This window comes from Hemitrygon akajei, chromosome 6 (genome assembly GCF_048418815.1).
Source record: "Hemitrygon akajei chromosome 6, sHemAka1.3, whole genome shotgun sequence".
Classification (NCBI taxonomy): Eukaryota; Metazoa; Chordata; class Chondrichthyes; order Myliobatiformes; family Dasyatidae; genus Hemitrygon; species Hemitrygon akajei.
The window spans coordinates 136,725,064-136,739,675 of NC_133129.1; the positions used below are offsets into that span (position 1 = coordinate 136,725,064).

General features: G+C 40.0%; 1 protein-coding gene across 1 annotated transcript in view; it reads right to left on the bottom strand.

Annotated features, from left to right (window-relative positions):
- The window catches only part of tesmin (testis expressed metallothionein like protein), a 160,107-nt gene that overhangs the window by 25,191 nt on the left and 120,304 nt on the right, over positions 1 to 14,612 (bottom strand). The window contains exons 8-9 of the mRNA XM_073049356.1: positions 9,498 to 9,569; positions 6,475 to 6,577 (exon numbers count right to left, since the gene is read on the bottom strand). Of these exons, the coding sequence (XP_072905457.1) occupies positions 6,475 to 6,577; positions 9,498 to 9,569 (175 nt within the window). The remainder of the gene's footprint in view (positions 1 to 6,474; positions 6,578 to 9,497; positions 9,570 to 14,612) is intronic.

Below are 14,612 nucleotides of genomic sequence, written 5' to 3' on the forward strand. Positions count from 1 at the left end.
ATATTTAATTTACCCACCACTGACGTCAAACTGACAGGCCTATAATTGCTAGGTTTACTCTTAGAACCCTTTTCAAACAATGGAACCACATGAGCAATACGCCAATCCTCCGGCACCATCCCTGTTTCTAATGACATTTGAAATATTTCTGTCAGAGCCCCTGCTATTTCTACACTAACTTCCCTCAAGGTCCTAGGGAATATCCTGTCAGGACCCGGAGACTAATCCACTTTTATATTCCTTAAAAGCGCCAGTACTTCCTCCTCTTTAATCGTCATAGTTTCCATAACTTCCCTACATGTTTCTCTTACCTTACACAATTCAATACCCTTCTCCTTAGTGAATACCGAAGAAAAGAAATTGTTCAAAATCTCCCCCATCTTTTTCGGCTCCACACATAGCTGTCCACTCTGATTCTCTAAGGGACCAATTTTATCCCTCACTATCCTTCTGCTATTAATATAACTGTGGAAACCCTTCGGATTTATTTTCACCTTACTTGCCAAAACAACTTTGTATCTTCTTTTAGCTTTTCTAATTTCTTTCTTAAGATTCTTCTTACATTTTTTATATTCCTCGAGCACCTCATTTACTCCATGCTGCCTATATTTATTGTAGATATCTCTCTTTTTCGTAACCAAGTTTCTAATATCCCTTGAAAACCATGGCTCTCTCAAACTTTTAATCTTTCCTTTCAACCTAACAGGAACATAAAGATTCTGTGCCCTCAAAATTTCACCTTTAAATGACCTCCATTTCTCTATTACATCCTTCCCATAAAACAATTTGTCCCAATCTACTCCTTCTAAATCCTTTTGCATCTCCTCAAAGTTAACCTTTCTCCAATCAAAAATCTCAACCCTGGGTCCAGTTCTATCCTTCTCCATAATTATATTGAAACTAATGGCATTGTGATCACTGGACCCGAAGTACTCCCCAACACATACCTCCGTCACCTGACCTATTTCATTCCCTAACAGAAGATCCAACACTGCCCCTTCTCTAGTTGGTACCTCTATGTATTGCTGCAAAAAACTATCCTGTACACATTTTACAAACTCCAAACCATCCATCCCTTTTACAGTATGGGCTTCCCAGTCTATGTGTGGAAAATTAAAATCTCCCACAATCACCACCCTGTGCTTACTACAAATATCTGCTATCTCCTTGCAAATTTGCTCCTCCAATTCTCGCTCCCCATTAGGTGGTCTATAATACACCCTTATAAGTGTTACTACACCTTTCCCATTCCTCAATTCCACCCAAATAGTCTCCCTAGATGAGCCCTCTAATCTATCCTGCCAGAGCACCGCTGTAATATTTTCTCTGACAAGCAACGCAACACCTCCCCCTCTTGTCCCTCCGATTCTATCACACCTGAAGCAACGAAATCCAGGAATATTTAGTTGCCAATCACACCCCTCCTGCAACCATGTTTCACTAATAGCTACAACATCATATTTCCAGGTATCAATCCATGCTCTAAGCTCATTCACCTTTCTTACAATGCTCCTAGCATTAAAATAAATGCATTTAAGAAATTCTCCACCTCTTCCTCTCTGTTTATCTCCAACAGTACAAAGAACTTTACTGTCTTCTTTTTTTTCCTTCTCCCATACATCTGTTCCTACACTCTGGTTCCCCTCCCCCCTCATATCTAGTTTAAATCCACAGGAGCATCTCTAGCAAACCTACCTGCAAGAATATTCGTACCCCTCCAGTTCAGATGTAAACCATCCCGCCGGAACAGGTCCCACCTTCCCTGGAAATCTGCCCAATTATCTATAAATCTGAAGCCCTCCCTGCTGCACCATGTCTTCAGCCACGTGTTGATCTGCACTATCTTACTATTTCTAAACCAACCTGCACGTGGCACTGATAGCAATCCTGAGATTGCTATCCTGGAGGTCCTGTCCTTTAACTTGGCACCTAGCTCCCAAACTCACCTTTCAGGACCTCCTCTCTCTTCCTACCCATGTCATTGGTCCCTACATGGACCACGACATCCGGCTGCTCACCCTCCCTCTTGAGAATACTGAGAACTTGATCTGAGATATCGCGGACCCCGGCACCAGGGAGGCAACAGACCATCTGGGATTCTCGATCTCTTCCATGGAACCTCCTATCTGTCCCCCTAACTATCGAATCCCCTATCACTACTGCTCTCCTCTTTTCCCTCCTTCCCTTTTGAGCTGAGAGTCCAGTCTTGATGCCAGAGATGCAACCATTGCAACTTGTCCCTGGTAGGTCATCCCCACCAACAGTATTCAAAACGGTATACTTATTTTTGATGGGAACGGCCACAGGTGTGCTCTGCTCTTCCTGTCTATTCCCCTTCCCTCTCCTGACAGTCACCCAACTACCTGTCTCCTGACTCCTAGGGGTGACTATCTCCCTGAAACTCCTGTCTATTTCTGCCTCTGCCTCCCGAATGATCCGAAGTTCATCCAGCTGCAGCTCCAGTTCCCTAACACAGTTTGTCAGGAGCTGCAGCTGGATACACCTTTTGCAGGTGTAGTCATCAGGGACAATTGCACTCGCCCTAACTTCCCACATACTGCAAACAGAGCACTCAACTGCCCTAACTGCTGCCTCCATTACCTACTCCTAAGCTAATTAGATTAATTAAAGGAGCTTACCTGACCTTACCTCACCTGGAGTGAAACTCATACTCAGCCTCTGCTCGCTTTCTAAAATTCCCCTGCTGATCTCAGAGGCTGACTTTCATGCACTTGCGCAGTCGTGCCCCGTTCAACCTTGCCTCTGCCTGTTCTCGCTGAAGCCTGATTGAGCCAAAGCCGTCCCACTCTGCCTCAGTCCACTCCAACGATGGCTGCTGTATATGGCGGTCTTTCTTTTAAACCTTTGGCGCACTACATTACGCGCCTGTGCACTCTAACCTCTTTGCCCCGATCAGTTTAAAAAACAGCTTCTCTACGAGCTTCTTTTACCTGTTCCTTCTCCGCCTCTTGCTTCGATTTAAATGTGCATCCACATATCTGAAATTATTGATGTTTTCACCGCCAACTTTGATTCCCAAGATGTCTCTTATTTTTTGTAATATTGTTTCACTGTACACATTAAACAAATCAGGGGAGAAAACACACACTTGTCTAACACCTCTCTTGAGTTTCGTAAATTGACGCATTTCTCCATCTATTCTTACAGCGGCAGTTTGTTCCCAGTATAGATTTCTGATTAGGTAGAGGTTTTTCGAATCTAAATCTAGAGTTTCCTGTAATATTTCAAATAACTTACTGTGCTTCACTTTATCAATGACATTTATGAGACTGGAGTAATACCAGAAGAGATGAAAAAATCAGTATTTATCACTTTTCCTAAGAAACCTGGAGCAACAGAATGTGAATTACATAGGACCGTAAGTTTAATGAGTCATATCACCAAGATACTTCTAAGAATTTTGACGATAAGAGCTAAAAGTAAGATACAAGCTGAAATAGGTAAAGAACAATGTGGTTTTGTGAAAGACAAAGATACAAGAAATGTGATATTGATGTTGAAGATGTCTATATAGTAGTTCTATAATATAGAAGACTGTATACAGTATATATGTGTATATAAGTTGAGACATGTATCTACATATATAGGTGTATATACGTTGATATTGAGGTTTATAGCTTTTCAGTAATATTTGAGTAAGATTGTAAAAGTATATTATTTGATTAAACATTCTTTGTTGTTCACATAAATTATAAATGAAGTATGTGAATGGCATACGTCATTACACCACCACATCATAAATGCACACTAAAGTAAAAATGAAGTAGACAAAATGTGCCTGGGCTCCCGCATCTCTCTTTCGATTTGTTTTGGATTTACAAAACATAATTTTTACTGTTACTTCCTCCAAAAAATTGAAATGCGTAGTGAAAACCAATGACATCTTCTGAGTGCTGTCTCAGTGACAATCCCTGTAGGTGATGGATTGCCTTCTGTTATTATCACAAATCGTAACTTTAAAAACATATTTTCTTAAACATATATGTGAGCCAACAAAAAACTAAAGACATTTTACTGATTGTTTTCCAACATTCAATATGTTGGAGATAACTATGATGTCACGCTTTCTGCAACTATTTAAGATCTGACCCTGGAGAAGGTATTTTGGGATCAATATTTACTCTACAAGAAGTTGGAAATATGTGTGGAGAATGAACGAATGGAATTTAATCCAGACAAGAGTGAAATGCTGTACTTTGGGAGCTCCCTTAGGAGCATTGATGCACAGAAAGATTTAGGGGTACAAGACCATAGCTTCCTGATGTGTCAGCACAAAGAAATAGGTGGTAAAGAAGGCATGCATCATATTTGGTTGGGGCACTCAGTATAGGAGCTGAGAAGTCACGTTGCAGCAGCATAGAACTTTGGCGAAGCCATGTTTGGAATATTGTGCGCAGTTCAGGCCACTACATTACAGGGAGGGTATGGAGTCTTTTTAGAGAGTGCAAAAGAGGTCTATGGTTTTGACTCAAAACATTGATAATCCCTTTCCTCTTAAAGATGCTGTTCAACCCACTGAAACCCTCCAACAGATTGTTCATTGCAAAAAAGATTCACCTAGATATTTCCTACATTAGAGAGTATTAGCTATATGGAGAGGAGGAACTTGGAATGTTTTTTCTGGAATGTTGGAGGTTGAGGGGCAAACTGATAAAGGTATATAAAATTATGAGTGGCAAATATGGAGTACATAGAGCCTTTTTTCCAAGAATGGAAATATCTAATACTAGGGAACATAGATTTAAGGTGATAGGAGGAATGTTTAAAGGAAAGTTTTGACATAAATTTATTATACAGAGAATGGTAGGAGCCAAGAATCATTACAAGGAAAGGTGAAAGCAGATATGTTACCATTTAAAAGGCATTGCGAAAGAGATATAAACATTCATGGAATGGAGGGATGTAAACAATATGCAGGCAGATGCAATTAATTTAAGTTGGCATTATGGTCAGCATAAACATCACAGGCCAAATGAGCAAAAAGCTACAGAACCTGGGCCTCTGTACCTCCCTCTGCAACTGGATCCTCAACTTCCTAAACAGAAGTCCACAATCTGTGCTGGTTGGAAATAGCATCTCCACTTCACTGAAAATTAACACAGGGATGTGTGCTTAGCCTATTGCGCTACTCTCTCTACAACCATGACAATGTGGCTATGCATAGCTCAAACATCATCTATAAATTGGCTGATGATACAACCAATGTTGGCAGAATTTCACATGGTGACCAAAGGGCATACTGGAGAGAGATATACCAGTTATTTGAGTGGTGGAAATAACCTGGTACTTAATGCCAGCAGGACCAAACAGCTGATTGTGGACCAGGAAGGGTAAGATAAGATAAGAAAAGATAAGAGAACACAAACCAATCCTCAGAGAGATCAGAAGTAGAGAGTGGCCAATTTCATGTTCCTGGGTTTTAATATCTCTGAGGACCTAACCTGGACACAACATATTGATGCAGCTAAAAAGGCAAGACAGCAGCTATATTTCATTAGGAGGTTGAGGAGATTTGGTTTGTCAACTAAAACACTCAAAAATTTCTACATATGTACCAGGGAAAGCACTCCAACTGGCTGCATCACTATCTGCAGTGGGGGGGGGGGGGGTGCTAGTGTACAAGATCTAAATAAGTTGCAGAAACTTGTAAAATAGTTAGTTCTACCATAAGTACCAGCCTGCATATTATCCAACACATCTCAAGTGGTGATGTCTTAGGAAGGTGGTGTCCATCATTAAGGATCCCCACCACCCAGGACATACCTTCTTTACACCATTACTGTCAGGAAGGAGGTTCAGAAGCCTGAAGGCACACACACAGTGATTCAGGAACAGCTTCTTCCCCTTTGCCATCAGGTTTCTAAATGGACATTGAACCCATGAACACTACCTCACTACTTTATTTCTGTCATTTTGCACTAATTTTAACTTAACTATTTTATATACATATATACACATACTGTATACACATACACTTGATGTAACTCAGTCTTTTTCCTCTGAATTGTTTATCATGTATTTCATTATACTGCTGCTCTAAAGTTAACAAATTGCTCAACATATCCGGTGATATATCGGATTCTCATTCCGAAACGGGCTGTTCCATCACTGTACTATTCTATGTTCTAGTCACAGAAAGAGAATTGTCTTATAAACCTCTGCTTTATCTACCACTGTTAATATATAGCACCAGGTATAAAGTGGAATTGAGAGACAGTAGTAAATGTGTTGGAGGCTCTATAATATTTCAGATTTTGGAGCATTTATAAAGACTACATTCCAATTTTATAAAACATGAAACAGTTGTAGTTGAAGTGAATGATTCTGAGGTAAATGTTTATCATACAAATCCCAACTCTGTGCTGATTAAGTCAAGAATATTAATGAAAAAATACTGTTTTGCTGAAGGTGAGGATATGCACCTAATGTCATTTAAAGATGCCACAGTCTTACCTTAATTGCTTTGAACCTTTCTGCCTCGTGCTCAATGTTGTTAAAGCAGTTAGTGCAGTTGCAATTACTGCAAAACTCTCCATTGGCAAAGCAATCACAATACCTGCAGCAGAAACAGACACCTACAGAATATATCACAAATAGTAAGGTAATGACAAGATTTACAGGGAGGACTGCAGAGTATGGAATTACTTTTGTAAAATAACTTGAAGCCTTTAAAAATGATTATTAAAATATCAGGAGGCACTCTAATAAGTTCCTTGTATTTCTTTATTCGTTACCTTGTTTTTTTGTTGCAATATTGTTCTTTTTGGTTATTTTGATTTCCATGCACATAAACTCCTGTACCTCTGGATTTGAAAAGCAACCAAAATGTCTTTTTGTGTTTCTGCCAATTGCACTGTACAATTATAAAAACCTGCACAGTTGTTCAACTGACAGTCAGGAAAAAGGAAAAATGAAAATGTCAACTCATTGTGGTAGACTGTGAATAATGAAACATAACGATTTTTTCATTGATAAAGGAAAATCCCTTTAAAACTAAGCTGAGGAGTAATTTCTTCAGCCAGAGGGTGGTGAATCTATGGAATTTTATGCCACAGAGGGTTTTGCAGGCCACATTATTGGGTGTATTTAAGGCAGACATAGAAAGGCTCTTGATTGGTAAAGGGGTTAAAGGTTACAGGAAGAAGGTAAGAGAATGGAGTTAAAAGAGAAATCAGCCATGATTGAATGGTGGAGCAAACAATATGCACTGTTTGGCCCAATTCTACTCCCATATATTGAATGAAGGGCCTCTGGCATGTACTGTACTTCTCTTCATGCTACTTCCAATTGTTCTGAACTATATACACTTAGAAGTTATTAATTCAAAGGTACTCTGCATTCAACCTCTATAACACCACTTGCTTCCTGAGTTTCATAATTTAATTTCAGCCTTTTTAAACAGCCCAGCTAGTTGTTCTTTGTCGTCTGCAAACACTGTCAACCTTGAACTGTGGATTTATGCAGTTTAACTCTCAGTGGAGAGGGTTGTACATACCTAGCAGACAATACCCAATGTTCTTGCTGAACGAATCTCACACAAAAACAGTAGATGTTCTTACTGAAGGTCAACCATCCCTAGCAAATGGATTTTGCTGCCGGAGTTCCTCAGGGCAGAAGCCTAGGCCCAGTCATCTGCTACTTCAGCAACAACTTTCCTTTAATTATAACGTCAGAAAAGGGAATATTTGCTAATGATTGCAACCTTGTACCTTTTCAGGAAGCTAAGCTGTCCATAATTGCATGCAGCAAGATGTACAGTAGATGACATTTGCAGAAGAGCTGAGAAGTGGCAAGTAAAAAAAAACAAATTTCATGACATAGTGAGTAATGATAAACCAGATTCCGCTAAGGGTCTCTAATGTGGACTGAGAGTGGGAAGAGGGCAGGGCGAGGGGAATCATGGTTGGGAAAAGGGGAAGGGAAAGGGGAGGTATCAGGAAGCACTACAGCGACTTTTGGGAGTCCCACACCCCTCAAGTGGCACGCCACCCTCACCAGTTCCAACATCCTTTGCTTCTGCCAGATTTGCAAACTCTCTCTCCACTCTACGTTGGCAAATACATGCCATGGGGAAATTCTAGATGGTTTCTAGAGTAGGTTACACAGTCAGCACAACATTGTGGGCCAAAGGGCCTGTGAAGTGCTATAGATTTCTATGTTCTATGTTCTAATATGCCGGCTAAACAAACGCTAGGCCAAATGATAATCTCTAACAAAAAGCAATCTAACCAACAATCTTCAATATTCGATGGCATTACCATTGCCAAGAATTACACTCATAAAGATCTTAGGGACAATTGCATAATAGAAAGACAAATGGACTCCTCACATAAATACAAGAGCAGCAGGCCAGAGGCTGGGTATCAGACAGTCCAAAGGCTCCCATTAACTTACGGCAATGATGGAATACTTTCCATGCTTATGATGAACACAGTTCCAACTTTCAACAAGCACGATACTATCCCGGATAAAATGTCCTACTTGATTCACATCCCATCCACCATCTTAAACGTTCATTTACTCCACCACATGGCTGCAGTATGTGACCATCTGCAGAATTCTCTGGAGTTCCAACCACTTTGACGATTTTTTTTATCCCCATGTCTTTACTGCCAGATGCAGACACCTGGTAACACCACCATGCTGATTTGCAAACATGTTGTCATTCCTCCACCTCTGCTAACTCCAGACTTTGGAACCCTCTTGCCAACCACGCTTTGGTTTTTTCACCAGCAGCACTGCAGCAGTTAAAGAATGTAGGTTATAAAACTGTCAAAATTATGAGTGGACAATAAACACTGGCCTTGCCAGCAATATCTGGATCCTACAAAATTAATATAAACATGGAATGCAAGTATTGAAATGCGGATAGGCAACTAATCATCAAAAGTGTATACACTTTATCATGGTTAGTTTTACCAATCTGTCCACTCAAAGCAGGTGTTTGATACACAAAGTCATGTCCTCACAACCTTTCATCTCCAAGTAATGAGTGAACATACCTCCTCTTTGTATCTCTTGTTCAAAAACGAGTGAAAATAGAAACAACAGAGGTAAAATAGCTTCTTTCCAACTGTGATAAGACTGCTGAACAGATCCTGACCCGGATCTGGGCCGTTACCTTCCAAATATCCGAACCTGACTTGCAGTACCTTACTTTCCCGTTTCTATTTTCTAATTATGATTTATAATTTAAATTTTTATTATATTTAATTCGGTTTGTACTTCAGGGAGCGCGAAGCGCAGGATCAAATATTGCTGTGATGATGGTACGCTCTAGTATCAATTGTTTGGTGACAATAAAGTAAAGTAAAACTAGGCTTATGTATTCATTGCTGGTGAACAGGATCATATAAAAGCACTACCACATAATTCAATGAAATACAATTAAATATTTTCTACCATTCTGTGTATTGTTTATAAAAGTGAAAGAGCACCATTAGAGTGAGATTGTACAGTTACACTGTATTACTTACAGTTTGAGGCACTGGGACTTGGTGCAATTGCACGGCTTTTTAGACCTTGAGTCTGTTGTCATTATTGGCAATCTGAACAAAGCAAAGGAAATTTCTCACAATATACTTATGAATTATTTCTATGGCAGAACTGTAGAAAGAATATCCATTAGGAAAACTATGCACCTCTTTCCTCTGATAAATATGAACAAGCATGAATCCCTCTGTGTAAGTTCAGTGGACTGATACTGACAATAAACTCAAACAGTGACATTGTTGCTGCTATTATTATGACAACATAAGAGTAATCCGTTCAAACTGGGGGGGGGGGGGGGGAGATGGTCAATACTAGTCCCAGCAGAGTAATTCTTTGAATCGCATTCCCCATCTCCTTATTTCTCTGCGTCTCTGCAATTACTCTCTTTTAGATGTTCATCAGCTTCCTTTAGGCTCTATTTGCCACTTAACTACCCTAAAAGTCATTTACACTTGCAATTGATCTTTGGGACATGGGAGAGAAAAGGGAAAATTTATGAAGTGGCAGTGAGAACGTGGAAACCTCACACTGAGTCAGGATTGCACATCAGATCAACATCAAACCTAAGCTGCTGGAGACATGAGGCATCAATTGCTGCACCACTGTGCCACCATGTCTTAATGGATAATTTGGTCTTCATACTATTTAATTTATTTAATCGATGTGTATCATCTCAGCCAATAAATGCTTCCTTCCTAATTTCCCTTTCTTCCAATAAAATAAAAGTCTAACAGTTCTCAAGCACCAGAAACATTCATTAAAACGCCACTGCACAGACAACTTAAGCTAGTTTCCTGGTTGGAAGGGGAAGAGGAGGAGAAAGATTTTCTTTCAAGCATCACTTACAAAAATCTTCGGCACAATTAACCATTGTAACTATGTACAACCTTAAGAGTTAGATGAGAAGTACAAACTTTTCTAGCAAAAATTTACCACTATGGTGGGAACTCTTAAAAGTAATGGATTACATATACAGTTAATACCAAGGGAACAATTGGTATGGTCAGGTTTTCTTAACCCTATTTGCCTGCCAGCCCCAGGACAGAATCCCTTACTGGAACATTCAACAGGTCGAGATATTTGCACATGAGTGCAGTTTTCTTCAAAGCAGATATGCCCAGAGCATTTTGGGTGAAGATTGCTCATTTAATTTACAAATGAGGAGTCCTATTTCTTCTAGCTAAGATCTGCCTTTTCGTTTGAGGTCCATGTAATTTTGCTCCTAACGGTGACTCCTTTGCTTGCATCTTTGGAAATAGCTCTATTTCTATCTTTAATATCTCTATTTTTTTCCTTTCAGGGTTCTTTTGAAGACCCTGACCTGGAGTTACACGCCAACTTCGGTTCTTTGCTGGAATGGGACCTGCGCTCGGGGTCTCACAACTGGCCGTTATTTGATATACCAAGGACATGGCCTAGAAGATTAGTACGCCTTCGGAGTTTCGGGATTTCGTGGCTCTGGAGGCGGGTGGGCTCGAGGTTGGTGCCTCTGCAGGAAATTAGTATGTCGTGGGAGACGGAAGATCAAAAGCATCAAGGTGGCTGCTGGCTGTGTGCCCAGGGACCCGTGTTCTTTGGGCACAGAGCTCGGAAAAAAGCAACGCAACAGACTTCTAACATCATAAAACAGCGAAACCTCTTGCTGTGAAATGGAGACACCTCTTTTTCCCTTTTTACGAAGAGAGAGCCTGTGGTATGGCAAATTACCAGGTGAACGAGTAATCTTTGGGGACTGCAAGTCAGTGTCTTTATTGATATCTTGCTGCACGCTTGAGTGCTTGGTGGGAGGCACTGATGCATTTTTTGCTGGTGGGGAGGGGGATCTTTGCTTTGCTGCTGCTTACACGTGGGAGGAGCTGGGGGGGGGGGGCTTTGGGGTTCCAACATTTAACCATCATTCATTCTTTGGGGCACTCTGTTTTTGTGAATGATTGCGAAGAAAAAGAATTTCAGGATGTGTATTGTATACATTTCTCTGTCTTTAAATGTACCTTTGAAACCTTGAATATGCATATCCATTCCCTAACCTTGAAGCACTAAGCCAATGTCTGTTGCATACTGATGACATAACTGTTGTGACAATGCAATGATTCAATTTATGTAGTACCTAATTTAGTTTCTAGGCTAATGATTCCTACTGGGAAGATACCAGTAAATCATCACTACCAAAATGCTTGAGGAACTCAGCAGGTCAGGTAGCATCTATGGAAGGGAATAAACATTCAAAGTTTTGGGCCAAGACCATTCATCAGAACTCTGGATTTCCAGCATCTGCAGAATCTCTAGTGTTTTTAATCATAACTACCAATTGCAATGCTGGCTTGGATAGAGAACGCAAGTGGGCTTTTCAATAATGGAAGCACCACAGACTCTGCAACATTCACTTGTGCATTTTCAACTTCTGGATAAAGATTTACAACTGATCCCAGAATTACAAAATTTCTGGTGCAAAGGATCTAAGAATCCCAATAAATAAAAAACAAAAAAAAAACTTAGCGTGCAGGTACAGCCCTAATTAAAAAGACTTAAGTGTACTGTATTAAGACAATACACAAGTGGGGTAATTTTGTTGCAACTTTACAGGGAGATCACAGCTGGAGTAATGCATATAGATTTAGTTTTGACCATGTTTAAGGAAATAAAGTATTTGCACTGGAGGCAATTTATGGACAGTTCATTAAATTGATTGCTGGGATAAAGGGATTGATGTACAAAGCAAGATTGGGATATATGGGCCTATGTAGATTGGAATTTAGAAGAATGAGAAGTGATATTGAAATATATAAGATTTTGTGGGTTGTTGATAAGGTGGATGCTGAGAGGATTTCTCCATAACAGTGTGTGGGGGGGGAGGGGTAGAGTGTCAGAATAAAGGGTTGGCCGTTTAACCAGAAATGAGAAGGAATTTCTTCTCAGAGGGTATGAATCTTTGAAATCCTCTGCCCAGAGATCTGTTCAAGGAGAGACTGACAGTCATTTAAACTCCAAAGAATCAAGGGCTACGAAGGTGTAGGTATGGCCAAGATTGGTCCAACCACGTTTTTTTAAAAAAAATTTTAAATTAGTTTTTCAAAACTTTTTACAAAATTAAAAACCCCAAATCCCAATGAGGAGCATTAATACAGTGCAAGATTAAGCATACAATAACAATATGCTACAGAGGAAGAGAATTTAACAAAAAAAGCACCTAAATTAAAGACAAGTGAGCTTAGTGTCCTCCCCAAGCCCCACAACACAAGAAAAAAACAACAACAACTCCAGACCAACCACCACACAGTATAAAGAGTATAAGTCCGGACAGTCAAACTCCCAGACTGTGAATACACTTAGCAACAGAGGATAATAATGCCTGCTACCAGAAAAAAAAGGGAGCTGAAAGCAAGGGACTGAAAAGAAGAAGAAAAAAAGAAAAAAAAAAACCCTAGTCAAGAGGAAGGTTATGAAAGTACTCGATAAAAGGTCCCCAGACCTTATGGAACTTTAGATCCGAATTAAGAACTGAATAATGAATTTTTTCGAGGTCCAAGCAGGCCATAATGTCGTTAAGCCATTGCGCATGAGTGGGCGGGGCAACATCTCTCCATCTAAGGAGGATCAAGCGTCTCGCCAGGAGAGAGGCAAATGATAGTATTCGGCATTTGGTCGGACCCAGACATAAATCTGTCTCGCCCCAAAAACCGAACAGAGCAATTAAGGGGTTAGGTTCTAGGTGCTGATTCAGAATACCTGATAATGTAGTGAAGACATCTTTCCAAAATTTCTCCAAGCTAGGACAGAACCAGTACATATGGATGAGAGAGGCCACGCCCCTCTTGCATTTATCACAGAGCGGACTAATGCCAGGGTAGAATCGAGATAGTTTAGATTTAGACATATGGGCTCTATGAACAATCTTAAACTGTAAGAGGCAATGGCGAGCACAAAGGGAGGTTGAGTTAACCGATTTGAGAACTGAGTCCCAGCTCTCCTCGGATAAGGAGATATTTAAATCCTGCTCCCAGGCCATTTTAATTTTATCCACAGGGGCCCGTCGTAAGGCTGCTAGTTTATCTTGGATAATTGAAATTAAACCTTTACCTAGTGGATTAATGGAAAGAAATAGGTCCATAGCATTTTTCGCAGGCATTTCAGGAAAGTTAGGAATTAAAGGAGCAGTAAAGTGTCGGATTTGGAGATATCTGAAAAAGTGAGCGTTGGGCAGGTTGAACTTAACAGAGAGCTGCTGAAAAGAAGCGAAGCGATTATCAATGAAGAGATCTTCAAAATGTCTAATGCCCTTCCTGTACCAAACATGGAATGCTGAATCGTACGTAGTAGGTAAAAAAAGGTGATTATGTGCGACAGGGCTAGAAACGGAAAACCCCTGGAAACCATAGCATTTCCTGAACTGAGCCCATATACGCAAAGTGTGTCTAACCAGAGGATTAGCTATTGATCTGGGCAGACTGCTAGGGAGTGCAAAGCCAAGAAGTGCAGATATAGATAATTCTTTAGTGGAGCTCAACTCCATTGCCACCCAGTTAGGGCACTCGGGTTGGCCGTGGAAGAAAGACCAGAAGGCAGCACAACGTATATTAGCTGCCCAGTAATATAAGCGAAAGTTAGGTAAAGCCATGCCACCCTCTTTTTTAGATTTTTGGAGGTGGATTTTATTAATTCTAGAGCGCTTATTCTGCCACAGATATGACAAAATAATAGAGTCTAAGGAATCAAAAAAAGATTTAGGAATAAAAATTGGGATAGATTGAAATAAGTATAAAATTTTGGGGAGAACATACATTTTAACAACATTAATACGACCTACCAAGGACATAGATAGAGGTGACCATTGTACCAGACTCTGTTTTATAGCATATGAAAGATTGACAAAGTTTTCACGAAAGAGATCTTTAAACTTCCTTGTGACTGTAATTCCAAGATAAGTAAATTGATTATGGACTACTTTAAAAGGGAGATCACGAAATATTAGTTCTTGTGCTTCTTTATTAATTGGGAAAAGTTCACTCTTATGTAAGTTGAGTTTATAGCCAGAGATCTGGCTAAACTGGTCAAGAAGTGAAAACATTAGAGGTAAGGATGTAGACGGATTTGAGAGAAAG